Source organism: Poeciliopsis prolifica, unplaced genomic scaffold, assembly GCF_027474105.1.
Source record: "Poeciliopsis prolifica strain line A6 unplaced genomic scaffold, Auburn_PproV2 SCAFFOLD012, whole genome shotgun sequence".
Classification (NCBI taxonomy): domain Eukaryota; kingdom Metazoa; phylum Chordata; class Actinopteri; order Cyprinodontiformes; family Poeciliidae; genus Poeciliopsis; species Poeciliopsis prolifica.
The window spans coordinates 5,180,261-5,197,500 of NW_026562387.1; the positions used below are offsets into that span (position 1 = coordinate 5,180,261).

At 41.1% G+C, this 17,240-nt stretch overlaps 1 protein-coding gene across 2 annotated transcripts; it reads right to left on the reverse strand.

The window, feature by feature from the left end:
- Nucleotides 1-385: 385 nt before the first annotated feature.
- On the reverse strand, nt 386-11,571 carry LOC129364945 (cyclic nucleotide-gated cation channel beta-3-like). 2 transcript variants are annotated; one of them, XM_055037895.1, is made up of 17 exons: nt 11,275-11,571; nt 10,765-10,819; nt 8,786-9,035; nt 7,096-7,250; nt 6,448-6,962; nt 6,318-6,368; nt 5,945-6,031; nt 5,808-5,872; nt 5,439-5,561; nt 4,376-4,517; nt 3,046-3,205; nt 2,861-2,958; nt 2,697-2,780; nt 1,649-1,767; nt 1,387-1,539; nt 868-1,018; nt 386-788 (listed from the first exon to the last, which is right to left on the reverse strand). In XM_055037895.1, the coding sequence occupies exons 1-17, from the start codon at nt 11,371-11,373 to the stop codon at nt 771-773; spliced, it is 2,325 nt and encodes a 774-aa protein (XP_054893870.1). In that variant the 5' UTR covers nt 11,374-11,571; the 3' UTR covers nt 386-770. The 2 variants fall into 2 exon arrangements, with proteins under 2 accessions (XP_054893870.1, XP_054893871.1); XM_055037896.1 differs by lacking the exon at nt 4,376-4,517 and adding an exon at nt 4,761-4,902.
- Between the last annotated feature and the right edge of the window lie 5,669 nt (nt 11,572-17,240).

Consider the following 17,240-nt stretch of genomic DNA (forward strand, 5'->3'; position numbering starts at 1 on the left):
CAGAGCTTCTGCTGCGCGAACTGGAGGCTGTGGGACAAAATCCACAGACACGAGAAAACAAAACAGAGCTGCTGTTACATCCATCAGTCATTTATTAAGGTAAATATGAAAGATTAAATCAGTCACACAAAGTAATAATAATAACATAATTGTGTAAAAAGAAAATAAACGCAACAGAAGTGGACAATAAAGCCATAAAAAGACAAATACATTCAGTGTAAAATGAAACAAGCACCCTGCATTGCCCACCTTTAGAATTAGTTCATGAAGCCATTTATATATATATATATATATATATATATATATATATATATATATATATATATATATATATATATATATATATATATATATATATATATATATATATATATATATAGGCCATATGGCTCACCACCCAGGGCACCACTTCATCTAGGGGTGGCAAGAGTGCTTTACAAATTGAGCAAAAGCTAAGTTTCTGTTTCTTATCAGCTTGCATTGCAACACTAAAAACAATGCAAGAAACAACAATGGCAGCAAAACCATTAGAAGGTGGCAGCGGGTTTCAAGATTCACAACGTAACATTTAATCAAGAACCACAGCTGTTTCCAACACTTCCGATGCCAGTGACTTTATTAACAAATTCACACATGCGTGCGCAGCGCATGATTTATATCACATTGACATAAAACACTTGATATAAAACAATCAAAAGAGCATGAAATTAAGCTGTACCTTTGCTCCCAAAATGGAGTAATCAACAAAAATACACAGTTCAGCTGAGTCCTCAATTTTGCTCAGCGTTCTGTTGAGGGAAACAAAACAAAGTAGTTTAAAAGTGTTGCAATGATTTATATCATGTTTCTTAAGCGGCGTCGACTTACCCTTAATTGGCTAAACATCTTTTTATTAAAGTTTCCTCCGAAAGCTCGCAGCAGTTTGGGCGTCGGCGGCTTGGGGCCGAACAGCGCCAGTCCTTTCTTCTTCTCCTCCTCCACTTTTGCTGCCGCAGGGCCCTTCGCCTTCATTAGTTTCCTACACGTAGATGCACAAAAACGAGAACAAATAACTGAAGTCTTCTGCTGAAGCTCCTGTATTTTCTCCACTTGTGACTTTGTAACGGCTTCAGACTGAGAAAAAGTCAAGGACCCTGCCTCTCATCTGTACGTTTTTTCACAGTACTGTTTACTCCTGTGTGTGTCATTTTGACTGATTGTAATTTTGATTTGAGTAATTTCACTATAAGTGGAAAATAAATGCATATGACCTCTTAATTTAAATGAAATGCTGCAGTAGGAGGCTATGCAGTACACAATCCTTTCACGCCAGAATCAGAACAGCTCAAGCGCCTGAAGTCAATGTGATATTCAAGGATGAACCTTTTAATCAGGTCCTGTACTCACTTCCCTTTCCTGGCCAACACCTTCTGAGACTCTGGGTAGTGGATGAGAATGTCAAACAGGTCCTTCTTCTCCAGAACAAAAAGGTTGGCGAAGCCATAAGCTTTGACGTTGGCCGTTCGCCTGTTCCCTCCGTCCTTAGAAGACTGCAACAAACTACAGAAACAGTAGATTTTTCACAATATGCAGAGCTTTCATGGTGCATTTTTCTTCCAAAGGAAGCTGCGTGTACAACCCGTGACTCGTTTCATCTGTGTGAATGGACCTGATTTCTCCAAACACGCAGCCGGCCTTCAGCGTTACAAACACGATGCTGTTGTCGGGCCCTCCCACCACCTGCACCGCTCCGCTTTTGATGATGTACATCTCCTTCCCGATGTCACCCTGCGGAGAGACAAAAACCACTGACACAAAAGACAGTCTGCACAGCAACCTCCACACGTATTGGCACCCTTGTTCAAGAATACCTCAATCCTGTCAAAAATCTGTCAGATAATGCAGTTGACATATTCTATGATTTATTTTCTTTTTGAGGTTTCTTCTAACTTCAGAGATCCTTTTGGTGATGGAAAATGTCTCTGGCACATGTAGCCAATCAACTTTTCTATAAGGTAATGGAGGGGGAAAAAAAGGCACTTTTAGTTTTTAACATGGGACCTGTGACCTCTGTTCACCTGGGGGTCACACAGGTGAACTGCCACTGCCACTTCACAAAAACTCCCCACAATCCTTTGCTGCATCACTGTCACATGACCAATTACCCCCAGAAATAAACAAGATTGAAATGCATATCAGCTTTTAATATGGACACGATTTTAAATATTGGACCAAAACCAATATGTTTAAAAGTGACTAATATTGTTTGATGCCAATTTTGGTGCCGATATATAGTGCATTCCTAAATCTTTGTATTGTTCTGACATTAATAATACAATTTTCTGTAAACATTGATGATACAATACTCTCCAGCTTGAGATTAAGTCGAGTCTGCGAAGGTTAAAAGTGACTCCGATTCTCATAAGTGAGACGTCTGGTATTAGACCGGCGATCTGCTCACTGTGCAAACCACTTCATAACAAATACCAATTTCTCTTAGTCGTTCTTCAAAATGGTAAAAACAAAGGAAGTACACCATTTGGGAAAGGCAAATGTTCATAAGGAAGGACTTTATTTCAGGTTTTGCAAATACCATAAATTAAGTATGAAATGTGTTTGTTTCTTCTCCGCATCTTTTTTTGGGCACCAACAGATGTTGCGGATGCCTTATCCAAATAATCTCATGGTACGTCAGAAGGAAAAGGACACAAACTCACTTTTTTCACCACAAAGTCTCCTGGCAGGTAGATGATGGACTTCAGCCTCAGCAGCATGTCCACCAACATCTGCTGGTCGCAGCCCTGTGGGAGCAACGGGAGTTTTTTTTTTTAGCATACCGGTCTTCTGATCACATTGGTGGGACGATTTCACCTGCCTGTACCTTGAAAAGATCAATCTTCTGAAACGTCGCCAGGTTGATGTCCACAGCAATGGCGGTTCTCATTACGAGAGGCATCTTATCCAGCAGTTCAGACTCATCTGCACATCAGCACAAAGCGGGAGAGGTCAGGAGAAAAAGGCCAACTCCCAAACCCCCAAATGATCATTCAGCCAGCCTTCACTGACCCAGCATGCCCTGAGCGTCCCAAGTGTAGGTGTACCAGGTGCGCACCCTGTTCTGCACCACAGGGGGAATGTTGTTGGTCACCATGTAAGCCACTGTGTTGTCCATGGAGCTTCGAAAGTAGGTCTGTCCTGCTGTGGCCGCGCCGATCACGTCTCTCATCTAAAGCAACGTGATAAAAACTGTTAAATAAACAGAGGACAACTGACTGTTGATTAAATGAAAAGCTATGGTGCTGGGCAGAAGTAAACATATTCTTTGAACCTTTCCATATTTGGTCATATTACAGCCACAGACTTTAATTTTAAGACCAAAAAAACACAAAGTCGTGTGAAATTTTAAGAGGAAGTTAAAGAATATCTGGCATTTTTACAAAGGAAAACCTTTTAAAATGCATTTGTGCATTTGTATTCATCCCCCTTTATTCTGGTACCACAAAATGAATGTATTCCAGTCAATCACCTTCAGAAGTCACCAAATTAGTGACTACACTCCAACATACAAGAATATGAAGACAGAGGAAATTCAAATTGGCAATATCCCAAAACTTGAAGGTATCAGAGATTAAATATTGATCCCTGATCTATAAAGAGTGATCCAGTCAACAGAGCTCACACCAACTGATAATCTGTGGCAAGGCTTGAAATTCTTGCTCACGGATGTTCTCCGTCCAGTCCGACTACGTTTGAGACATTTTGGAAAGAAGAACAAAAGAGACTCGCCCCAAAAAACCCAAAAACGTTCATTGTGATTGATGGACACTGTAGAGGAGGCTGCATACAAATGCTCAAGATGCTTTCCAAATTTTCTTGCCCTTATTGGTTTTGACGACACAGTAAATTGACATGCAGTAAATAGCCTGAGACTTGGAATCAAACCCACGTCAACTGAGTGGAGGACGATGGCCTCGGCACAAGGTGCTCTACAAACTTGGCCACCGGATGCCTCAGATTTTCTCCTATAGCAATTTGTATAATGTACCTACCACTTTACAATCATCGGTCTACTACGTAAAATACCAGTAAAAGTCATCAAAGCTTGTAGCTGTAAAGTGGAAGAGAGTTCAAGAGATACATACTTTTGCTAGATGCTGTACCCACAGTCAAGACTCTAAAGGGAATCAGGAAAAAGAAAATCCAATAGTGTGAAGGATCACAGGGATGTTGGGTGTCTAGTGAGATTGACAATAACTCCATTCAGCTATGAAGCTAATAAAAGACGTTGATAGAAGTGTCAGTGTCTTAAGTTAGGAGACGCTAATTTTAGGACACATACCGAGGAGAGGTGCTTGGTCTATCACCTACGCTACGGACAATTTGGTCTCTGCGTTACCTGTCCAATCAAACTGGAGAACACAAAGACGCCTATGAAAAAGTTAGTCATCTGAAAGGTAATTTCAAAGACTGTGTGAGGCTCGTTTAGACCCCCGATGTTGATCAGACTGCGGACGGCAAAGTAGTAGCAGCGCAGGTACCTGTGGAGGAGGTGAGGCGATGTTAGAGGGACGTTCACAAACTACGCTGAGACACTCGATTGGATGTCATGAAAAAATGCGAGGGGTAAAGATGTATTGTTCTTTTGGAAAATATTCAATTCTTTTCCCCGTATAATTCCCATGAGGTCTTGCTGCGTTTTCTTTTTGGTGCATTTTCTTTCACGATCCAACATAGACACCAAACAAAAGCCAAAACATTGCAGGCCACGAGATAGATGCTACCTGGCCAAGAATGACGGACATAAAGAACGCCCCGAAGAGGTAGTTCACCATCTGAAAGATCTGTCCAAACATGGTGTCTGGAAATGGCAGCTCAGCAATCATCAGAAGGGACTTCTCCGCATAGAAGAAGCAGCTGAGGTAACTCCATCAGCAGCACAAACAAACAGCAAAACTTTCAGGTTTGGGGTTTCTGTCAATTTTTTTGGGACAAACTTTGTCACATAGCAGTCAAACATGATAGTGACAAAACATTCTGATATTTCTGGAGTACCATCATAGCCGGTGAAACTGACAAATCTGTCAGCAGTTCAGTTTTTATCAGAAATAGTAATAATAATAAAAAAAATGCATTTGGCCTTCTGAGTCCAAACAAACACACGAATATGTAAATAACTTGATGCAACCACCTGCAGTTAAAAGCAAGTTTGTTTAAAAAGGCTTTTACTGAAATGTTGGGGTGATAAATGGAAAAAGAAAATTAGAGGGTTCAATTGTAAAGTTCGTATTTAATATTCAGCTAAGGCTTACCAATGACATGCTTCTTTCCCCTTATCAAACAGTATATCTTTAGTAACCATGAAACACACCATAAAAATTTTACAACACATCACCAAATGGGAAGCTTACATTTTGTCAGAGTTTTTGTGTATTCAGTGATATAAATGGTAGTGTACTTACGCGCTGCCCAGACCAGAATAGACCCATTTTGTTCCACCGATGCCCTGGTACTCCGAGGCCACATAGTAGAAGCAAGCGTTCAGGTGGAGCATAAAGAGGAGATACCCAATGGTGCGAATCACTCTTAAAAGGAATAATAGCAACAGTTTAAACGTTAAAAGTTTGCAGCTTGAAATTCATGGGACTTCTGGTGCATGTCTTGACAGGTTTCTTTAAAAATGAGCTGCGTCGGGAAATAACCTTGATCCGAGGCAAAGCTTTCTGAGAAGACCCTCAGTTCATTGTTGGAATAGTTTAAAAGATGAACGTCATCAGCAGTAAGAACTCGTATGTTTTTTCCCCCCACCAAACTAATTTTATGGAACTCACCTCCAGATGTACGCCTTCGCCAAGATGCTCTCCAGACGGTCGCTGAACTCAAAAAATGTATCTATCTTGAGAATAAGTACAGGAGGATGTAAGTCGGGAGGAAACGCAATTCACTGTCAGCACATCACTAAATTTACCTTCAGTAAGCGGTTGATTCTGAAACCAGATTTGAATCCGAACTGCATGTACAACAAGTCGAATGGCAGGAGAGAAACCACGTCGGCCTGTTGGCGGGAAACGGACGACATTTGAGGTCGAAACGACTTGAAAGAAATTTACAGAGGCTCTAAAAAGCTTTCCACAAGCCCGACTTTCTGGGGATGCTGATGAGAAACATTTGGACACACAACTGCTCAGTCCCCTTTACAGTGTTTGGAGGTACTCTGAGGTTTCAGTTGATGTGTACAATATGTCCCATTAGATATGAAAATGCTTTAAATGATTTCAAGGGTGTGTATACTTCTAAGATCTCCTATGAGTTTAAACATGCATGAATCTGAGGTGAAGTACCAGTAATCTCTCAGATTCCCTGTAGTGCTTGGTTGTCAAGACTCGGTCTTTCTAAAAGAGAGACAAAAAATAATTTGGCTTGTTACACTTTTAGCCACTTTCTGAGACGTTTTCTTGGCGCCACACTCACTATGATGTCTCCTCCTTTGACAAACTGTTTGCGAGGCTGAAACAACATGGAATCCAGGAGGTAAATGACGTCCGCCAGGACGTCCATGGTGAACCAAATGGGGTTGGCGATCTCGTTGTGGTACGGGAAGCACATTCTGGCGGTGATGAACCATATGTTGTAGTTGATGGCCACAGTGACCAGGCTGAGCCACGCGATGTAGCGACGGTCCGTGAAGGGGTCGATGGTGGGACCCAGGATGGAGTCCATCTGGTTCACCAGGGGGTTCATCACGAAGTCCACCGACGCCCAGTAAGCTGCAATCAACCTTGTCTTTAGGGGCACCTTCACCTTCTTCTCCTCTTCTTTCCTTTTCTCCTCCTCCTCTTTCTTCTTCTGCTCAGCTTCCTTCTTCTTCTTCTCCTGCTCTTCTTTCTTCTTCTTATCCGCCTCCTCCTTCTTTATCCTGTCCTCCTCTGCCTGCCTCGCCCTTTCCTCCATCACTCTGGCGTATTCATCTTTAAGCAGCAGAGGCGCTGAAAGGACAACAGGTCAGGTGAGATGACCTAACTTTCCTATTTTTGTCCTGACTGAGCAGTCACAGGTTAGCGTCTTCAATACGAATGTGTCACAGCTGAGCAAAGAGACGATGAATGCAGTTGTACTCACTGACAGGAGGGGTTATCTCGGGGGACGACGCATACTGATCAACCACTTTCTCCTTGTATAAGTTCAGTCTCTCCTTCATCCGTTGGGCTACCTTTCTGAGCTGCTCATCCGAATATTTGTTGATGACAATTGGCGGAGGAGGGGCCTCATCTTGTCTAGAGAAAACAAACAACAACAAAACAACAACAACCGAGTTTGTTGGATTGGATAAGAAATAAAAATAAAAAGTCATTCCCAGACATGTCATCATTTTAACTAACTTTTTACTGTGTTTTTTGTGAATGTTTGTTCATGTTTGTTAAATGTTTGTTCATTCTTGATTGTATGTTTATAATGTCTTTATGTTGTTTGGGTCTCATTGTCTAGGACTACAGATGGAAATTAGCAATTATGCTATAATCTGGCTCATTTACAGTCTATACAATGATTGTTTATTAATGTGCACTAAGATTAAAGATTAAATAAGATAACAGTAAAATTAGCAAATACACATAAATAAGAAAATTAATTTTGAGATTTAACAATAAAAACAATGCATTTTACAGTGAAAAGCATAACACAATATTGTATAGATTTAATATTTTATATACAAGAATATTATGAATATTATTCATAAAATTATTATGAATGAATAAAATTATTCATTCACAATAAATATTATTAATTATTACGAACATCATTATTATTATTCATATTATTCTTATTATTATATTCATATAATAATAATATATTATATTCATATAATAATATATTATATTCATATAATAATAATATCATTATATTTCAATAATATAATGATATTATACAAACAGTAATAATAATATTCAAATAATGTTCAAATCACGCCCTCTTGTGGATATAATCAGTAATACATCAGACTGAAGACTGCACTTATGTGTGTGTGCAAGGTTTTTTTTTTTTTTTTTGCAACAAACTTGACAATTTATCAAGGGAGCCAATTATATTTTCACAGGTTCAGGTCGGTTTAGATATTTCTTCCCTGGCCTCATAAATCAAATCATTACATAAAACCTGCATTTTATATTTACTGAAATTATTTATTTACACTCTCCTTTTTTTTTTGAAGGTCAAACTTTTCAGTGTCACAAAAAAATATATATGTATAGAGGAAGCAAGTGCTTTTCGGAACAATTACCAGCTCACTCAGCAGCAGCACAGGTCACCAGTAGGGGGCGCATCCTCATGTCACCTGTGAGGACATGAGGATGCTCAGTCCACACCTCCATCACACGGGTCTCATTCTCTCCCTTCTACCTCTTACATTCATGGTGTTTTGTCTCTGTAGCTGAGAAGATTAGCAGCTGCTGCTTCCCGTTAGCCACATGTCTTTCATGGCTGAGCTTCTTATGCCTGAAGAGCTGAAAAGCCCATAATCCACTCTCAGGTCATTGCTCTGTTAATATACACGTTGAAACCAAGGGATAAAGATCTCAGATACTCTGTTTACCTCTCACAGCTTTCTCCGCCTCTCTCTCCCTGCAACTTATCGGGCCGCCTGATTAAATTGTGATTAATTAGATACTGGGTTTGCTGTGTCTGCCTACGTAAAATGTGCTTCGACATACTAAATCTCCTCTGCTTAGTTGCTCCTTAGATTTAATGAATCTCCCCTGAAATGGATCATTTGAGTGTAGGCGGTGTTAGTTTAGTTGCTGGGTGCGGGACTCACCCTTCAGGTTTCGCCTGCTCAGGGTTTGCAGGTGTGGCTGCCGGAGCTGGAGCCGGAGCCGGGGCCGATGCCGGGGCTGGAGCCGGTGCTGGGGCCGGAGTCGGGGCCGATGCCGGGGCTGGAGCTGGTGCTGGGGCCGGAGCCGGGACTGGAGCTGGGGCCGATGCCGGTGCAGCAGTTGGTTCTGGGGCAGGTCCTGGAGCCGGTGCTGGGGCTGGTTCAGATGCAGGTGCAGGTGCAGGTGCAGGGGCTGGAGATGCAACATGCAAAAATATAGGATTCCTCTAAATAAAATGCACTTGTGGAAAACACATGTAACTTTTCTAATTCCTTTCATCCCACTATCGTCAATATTACATAGATCGATTATTTCTAAAGATTTATCATCCGGCTGTCTATAGTGCCAAATAAATAAATAAATATATTGTTTCCCCTTTAAAGAATTCTGTTATTGCTTTCTGGTCGCAACGAAAAATGCAAAAAATAATTTGAAAAGAGGACAAAAGAGAAGTAAACAAAGGAGAAGGAGGAAAAAAGAAGAAGAAGAAGAAGAAGAAGAAGTGTCCCTCACTGAAAATTTAGTTAGAAGAACAGGTGCGGATTTAAGCAAAACAACAAGATTAACAACAGTAATGATATTATACTGTACAAGATTGTAACATGAAAAAGAAATTAAGCAGTTTTCAGAAATCAAGATATTGTACTCATGACCCAAAGGATGTGCAGCTGAATAGGATGACTTTTTATTTTAAATGTGCATTTAAATAAATAGTGGAAACAGTTTCCAAACTGTGATTTCGTTTATTGAGTGAACACAGCCATCCGTACTAACTTGGCCTTGTGTGAAGTAGGAAATGGCTTCAAATTCTCAACAACGATTGTATCACTCTTGGCGGTAACGTCTACTATCAATAAGTCTTTTGCATCGCTGTGGGGGATGTTTTTTCAGCCACGTTGGAAAGCTTTCCTTATTTTTTATTTATTCTTTTCTTGGCATGAACAGCTGGCCTACAGCCTGGGCATCAAATCTTCGTCTGATTTAACAATTTATACCATTTGTTGATGTTAAAATACTCATACCAAAAACAAACGTAGAGTTGAAAATAAATTTTACATGTATATATTTATTTTTTTTAAGCTTGCAGAAGGTAATTGGGAGTACCCAGCAAAAACCTGGGCGTGTTTGGAGCGAATGCAGAATACCCCCTAACATGTAAACCCTCCATCACCATGACCAGTTCGAGGAACTGAGTGCTGCTCACGGGAAACCAATGCATTCACTTGTTTCGCAAATCGTGAACTCCACAACTCGCTATCTCGATTGTGAATTCACAGATACTCCTAACGCGACATGCGACTCGATCTGTGGTGCGCAGAGTTTACACTAGAAACAGGATGCACAGGACGGACGAGCGAGCAAATCACACACGAAATCCGCAGCCTGCCATCTTGAATCGGTCCCAATGAGTTTATTTTTCAAGCTGTCAGTTGCACCTGGAGTATTGCAGACGGCAATACAGGATTTCTGGTAAACCTAGTAGAAAAATCGGTTTATCAAAGTATCATTTTTTATGAGAATAATGATATCTTTCATGCTGTTTCAGTCAGATGCTTCTGAGTCAGCACCGGCGAAGGTTATGGCAGTGTTGCGTCAGCCTAACCTTATTTGACTTTGAGTCATTAGGTGCTTATACATCAAAGTGAGAAAAAAGAAACAAAAAAAAAAAAATCATGTGGGGTACCTCAGGGCTTCCTTCTCATGCCTTTTATATTTCCCGCTCGACATTTATACGCTGATCTTTTAGAGTGCAATGTACCACAATGTCTTCTACAATATAGTCAGTGACAAAATACGTTCCTGTAATTCTGTGTTGCCACTTGAACGAATGAGTGAGAATTTCTACAAACTCAATGCAGAATAGAGAGACAGAGCGAAGTTTCACCCCCAGTGTCAGGACACAGTAGAGTCACAAGCTTACCCTGCGGTTGGTCCTCTTTCTTTGCTTCATTTTCCTTCTCGTTTGGCTTCTCCTCCTACATGACAAATCATCATTGTCCACAGATTCAGACGCTTGGTTTTACTTGTCAAACCAGACGGCATCAGATAAACATTTGGTATTATTATTTTTGAAAGAAGAAGAAGAACAAATAAAACCCCAAAGTACCACATTAGGAAATTATTCTATTGGCTAGAAGTCAATAAAAAGAGAACTTGTCTTCAGGTTGAACTTGTTGGCTTTGACTTCATTCAAAATCTAAGTTAGAATAGTCAGAAATATTTGAGCACATCGATGGAAGAGAGGATAGAAAGTCAAAGTCGGAAAAACATTTGGAAAGTTTGGAAAAACATTAAGTGGATCTGCGTGACATGCGGAATGAGACGCGCGTTTCTTTTAATTTTTCCGTGTCTTGGATGGATCCGACTACAAAAACATCTCTTATCTCTCATAAAGCAGAGACTTTAAAGGCATATTTACAAGGTGTCTTACCTTGGCTGGTGTAGGAGCTGGTGGAGTTGATGCTTTCGTGGTCCCAGGATCAGCTGGAACTTGCGGGCCTGAGAAGAGGCCCTTAAACTTGGCAAACATATTTTCGAAGATGCGGAGATCGGTGCATCCGTTGGACTGCGCTCCCCTTTGCTGATGCCTGTGGAGCTAACCGGTCCCCTCTGCTCGCCGTCCTCTGCAGAGCGACGTATCCTCATGAACTGAGCTGGCCCTTGATGGCATTACTGCTTTTAGCCCCACTAATGCTCTCGCACAGAGAATAGTCCGCGCTATTGCCCCTGACATGTAAACCCATCGCTATCTCATTTGGAATGCAAATAGGCTTATGGGTGACCACGAAAGCAGGGAGGGTGGCTGCAGCAGAGCTGGAAGAAATAAGGGCACCCTGTCTGGAGTGGGACGGGTTCAAACTCATCGATGGGAGGATGGATGGAGTTACACCCTGGAAGAAAACCTGTTGGAGGTTCCCGAAGTCTTGAATCTCGTTCGGGGGTTCACATCACCAAGACCATAAGTGAAATAGACAATGAAATGAGCTCATTTATCATTTCACAGACTTATGTGCACTTGGCAAAAGGAAGTAGCCAAGTTCCAACAATGCCCATCTCTACTGTGATTTGTTGCTGGATATGTTTTCTTGTTTCTATTTTTTTTTTGTCAGCAGTTTAGCTGTTTGCATGTTTGTTCCAGCGCTGTTTTCATCTGAGATTTGGTTTTCTAATTTAATTTAGTTTCATTTTCATGTATTTCTTTGGTTCAAAAGTCTCGACTATTTATGCAACGTCCGTTGAATTTGGTAAAGAAGAAGACAGAAGAAGAAAGGAACACGAGGACCAAGAAGCAGAACATTCGCTTCTTTACCTTCTTGTTGTCTATTGTATCAAAGAAAATAGTCATTAGATCCTCTTGCATTGCCTTGAATAATCTAATTAAAGCTTTGGTGTGGGGTTAAGCCTTTGACACGGCGGTGGTAGAAGCTCCAGGTTCATGTCGGTCAGCCTGCTGACAACTTTTGACTCTCAGGATCACAACATGCTAACCAACCAAAGGACCGCTTCTTTCTTAGATCGTTAATGAGGACAAAGCAACGCAATTTTGGCAAAATGAACTTGAACTTTTTTTTTCCTTTTCGAAATGGAATTAACATGCACTCAGATAATGCATGGATAAAAACAGGTTCTGGTTGCAGAGAAAAAGACCCGAAAAGGTGGAAAAATGATACTCTCTCTTCAGATGTAAACTCAGTTCATCTGAACTTCATCTTATAATCTCAGACCAGATTGTCAGATTACAAACAGTAGATGGCAGATTTCTTTTGCATGGCGGACACAACAAACCTTTATGCTACCGAAGTGGTCATATGACTTAATGTAGGAAGACGTACTTCGACTAAATATGGGAATGTTCATACAAAAATTAAGATCTTCATGCATGATGAAATCAAAATAAAATATGCATAAACTTTTTCTATATTGATTTAGATTTTGTAAATTGTGCATTCTTGTTTGTCTGGGTGGATCAAATGTTAGATTTATCGCATATTAACCGTTCGGAAAAAATAAATATATGTGAATCTACAGGATAAGCATTTATGGCAAAGTTTGTTCTGAATCTTGTTTTATCCAAGTCATGTCTGTTTTTCAATATTTCAATCACACTGCTTTGTTACAAAACTCAAAAAGGGATTTTAACATTCGCAGTAATGTCAAATTATCAACCATTGACTCTATATTGCTCATACATTTACTTAAACCCCGCCTTAAAACAAATAAATTAAAAGATAAAACCTTCATTTATCAGAAGCTTTTAGTGTTTGATTTATGAACAAATTACATATTTTTGCTTTATTGTTCTTTGGTTTATATTGTTGCCATGATTTGATCACACTAATTAAATCAAAAATCTCTAAGCAAAGTGATGCTCAAAACAAAACAAAAAAAGAGAATAAAAATCAAAAGTTGTTCATATGTAGCAACATATAAGTTTCTAAAGTTTACCTGAATTTTGTCACTTTAAAAACGTCAGCATGTAATGTAGCAGGTGTTAATGGATCCAATTGCTTCCAGTTCAGTGCGGCGTGTTGCGTTTTCCTGGGCCGCCACACGGGGGCGGTAAATCCTTATAAATTACACCTCTCTTTTTTCCCCCTCCTTCCTGCAGCAAATCGTGAAACCGACTTCAGCAGGACCAGCCAGATGTCACTGAGTATTTCAGCGAGAGACTCCAGCCAGCGTGACTTATGAGCCTTTTAAAGACACCGACATCTGGTGTCACGTCAAAACTCGTCCCAGGGAAACAGAAAGCAACTCAAATTGTTTAATCCCGAAAGCCGCAGACCGTGTGTTCATCATCCGAGAGTTTTCCTGGCAACCAGACATGGTTGATAAATGACTATCAAAAGGTTGCTGTGGTTATCTTCAGATGGCAACATTAAACAGTGGTTGGCTCAAACTGACTTTTTTTTTTGTTGGTCGTGACGTCACCCGTCCCTAATGGCAGATTGAGCTTTAAACGGCATTGAAGACGCCATTATATTTGATTCACATATTGGTCTGGGGGGTTCAAAAACCTACAACTCAGACGTCAGGAGAACGAGAAGCAACCCTTTAATCGACATCCCATCTGTGAACATGTGTTTCAGCTGTTAGCTAAAGGAGGATAAAATGAAGTAACACCCCAGGCTGCAGCTGCGGTGCATTTATTTCTCTGGCGTCGTTTCTGTCTCTCCAGCTGCACCGTGCCGGTTTATTGGCTCCCACCTGCCGAAGCGGTGTTTTCTTTGGGTGCGTGTGCGCCGCGGCGATGACGGCAACCCTCGGCGTGGGCTCTGCTGTGAGAGTTTCGGCGCGGGTAGCAACACAACAACAGGGCCCCCGCAGCACCGGGGTGTGTCAATGAGAGGGGCCAAAGGGTCTTTGTGTCTGGTCCGGAGAAAGGAGGCAAAAAGAACTCCACACTATTTTAGATGCTAGTCTGAAAACTGCTGGGATCGATTTGAAGCTATAAATTGGACCCATATTCATGTGCGTTTCTCTAACGAATCAAATGACAATTCCTTCATCAGCAGTCAGTCGTTTAATCCTGCAGAGGCCTGGGAACAAGCAGTCTATTTGATTGAGGTGTATTGGAAGAGTTTCTACTCTACGCGGTCCTGCATCCTCTCTTGTCTTCAGCTCCACTGCTTTTTAAAAAAAATTGGGATTTAGGCCTGTGGATGGAGACGAAGGTTACTTTTGCATTTCCCTGTTGTCTCGGCAAACGTTTTTGGTCATTTTCCCGTAGGACGACGTCGTTCTACGCCCAATCGTTCGTCCTATGCCCGTTCCACCTGTGGCATCTGTGGCCGAGAGGCTCTACCTGAGTCTCATCAGACCAAATCACACGGTTCTAGTTACAAGAGACTTGGTGACTCAAAAGGTGACAATAAATACACTCGCGGGGCACTACAAACCCAATTTATGTCCGCAAGATCTATTTTGTGCATGTAAACGCCAGCAGTCACCTCGTCTTTCCACGTCTAAACTCAATCTCTTCTAAGCTGACAGGGACTTTGAGTGCTTTGTGCCTTCATTGCTTTTGGGTAATGAGTTTTTCTACATCTGGTCAGACGTTGACGCCTCTTGAGCTGGTAATAGATGGATCCTATTCAGAGGGGATCAGAAAACAGGAAAGTCAAGTGTGGAACCGCTCCTGTAAATAAGAAATTCAAATAAAGGATGTTTAGTTTTAAGAGGGAGTTTAGAAGAAAGAGAGAGGAAGACGGAACGCTTAGAGAGAAAGACCGCAGGAGCAACAAAAGAGGGACTTGAAGGGATAGAGAAATAGGAGGAACGATGGAACATGAAAGAAAATAATAGATTCACATCCGAAGCAGGAATTGAAGAGACGAGGCCAGTCAAATTGATCAGCGCTGTCTGAGAAATGACAAGTCGATGCTCTCCCTCAGACACAGTGATCATTTCTCATGAATGTTAACAGCCCTCTTTTTTCTTTTCTTTCCTTTTTTACCCCTTGCCGTCTGACACGCCCCTTGGCACCAATCAAATCTTACACGACAAGGCTGTCAGCCAACATTAGGCCACAGGTCTTTCCTCTGCAACACCCGGAGCCTGACAAAGGTCAATTGTTGCTGAAAAATATTACTCTGTGGGTCAACACTTCCTGCATGAGTCACACAGAAGCACACACACAGCAAGCAAACTCAGGAGTCAGAAAAACACACCTAGAAAACTGAAGATATTTGAACCAAATCATAAAAGCGGACTTATAATCAGTGCGTGTTGAGAACCAACTTACTTGATTTTTGTGTTTTATATCTGCGGAAACTGTTTCCTGGAAACATGTTTTCATCATGTAGTTGCCAAGCGACCTCTAGGAAGTCCCTGCTATTGTTTGAAAAGAACAAATTATGCACAGCGGCTTGTTGAAAATCTAACTTAGGATCATTTCCTTTGAGAATTTTCAGATTTCCTTTTACTTTTTCGTGGCTCTGATGCAACAGTTTCGACCTATGAACGCAGCGACCAATCATCACAGTTGCACTCATTCAAAAGGAGCAAAATTGGACAGGAGGTGGCTTATTAGCATGAGTGGCACTGGCTATTTTCCTACCTCTCCCATTACAATCAGGCACATTTATAATTTTAACCAGACTGCATTTTATTCACCCTGTCAGCTTAAAAAGTGTACAAAATTGTCCTATCTGTGAAAGCAGTGGGTTCATTCCTGATGAAAATAATAAGCTGCATAAAGAGAAACTGATTTTCAACCTCTGGAACTAAATAACTCGCATCCGGTTGTGGTTTTAGGTATAATTTGGTTGAAAGTTGGTTTCTTTTTCCCATTTTGATATGTTTATTAAGCCGCTTTGTTTCTAAAGTATCTCAGCTACTAGCAGCAAGTCTCTAAGCAAAAAAAAAAAAAAGAAAGAAAAAAAGATGCATCTTAATTAAACTGAATATTGATGCTTCAATCTGAAATTCAATACAAACGGTAAAACCTGCACAGGCTCAACGCATGTATGGCTTTGACTAGGACTGCTAATGAGTATTCAAAAAATCCAACATTTCCTTCGAGTCACAAAATTGATTTGTAAAACAGCGATGTCGCATCGGGGACGACGCAGACTGCTGACCTGACATTTCCTCCCACCGAGAGGCGAAGCCACAAAAGGTCATTGCTAAAGAAGTTTGGCTGTGGACTGCATCCAGGCACAAGTGATGGAAAATAGAGCGGTAGAAAAATGTGAAACCTCAGCAGGTTTACGCTCTGCTAAATATTTACCAGCGGCCCATCCTGTATTGATCAGGGCGTTCCAAGAAACAAAGAACCTAAGACATAATCCCTAAAGGTGTGTTTACTGTGCAAAAAAACCTTTTGAATCTGCTTCTGTTTGAGTTTTTCTCAACGCCAAATTTAAGTGGAAATTAATAAATCTAATGATCTTTTCTCTTGGCCCAAATAGAACCGCAGGTCTCTGGATTAATGCAAAGGCGCCCAACTCGGGTTCGAAGTCAGGCCGGACAAAAAGGCCCTTTTTAAAGTCTCTACATTTGTTGGCACTATGATCAACATAATAAAGGAAAGAAAGGTTATGTTAAAGAGTTTCACCAGATTCTTTACATTGTTTCAAAACACAGACTATACCTAAATTCCCATTTCAAACACACACACACACACACACACACCCACACACGCACACACACACACGCACGCACACGCACACACACACGCACACACACACACACACACACACACACACACACACACACACACACACACACACACACACACACACACACACACACGCACACACACACACACTAACACCTGGGAGAACAAGAGGAGGAAGGTGAAGGTTAATGAAATGTGTCCCTTTTCTCTTGCCTTGTGCCACCCTTCTCAGATGAAGGCACTGATAATATCCACTCCCCTGGGATTAAAAGAGA

What these genes read in the sequence shown, in the direction of transcription:
- LOC129364945 (XM_055037895.1), bottom strand. Translation starts at nt 11,373, where the DNA reads ATGTTTGCCAAGTTTAAGGGCCTCTTCTCAGGCCCGCAAGTTCCAGCT. An exon ending in GAAAGAGGACCAACCGCAGG is followed by an intron (nt 9,036 to 10,764) that starts GTAAGCTTGTGA and finishes TTGCATCTCCAG; the next exon opens with CCCCTGCACCTGCACCTGCA. An exon ending in GTGTTGGCCAGGAAAGGGAA is followed by an intron (nt 1,019 to 1,386) that starts GTGAGTACAGGA and finishes ATCTACGTGTAG; the next exon opens with GAAACTAATGAAGGCGAAGG.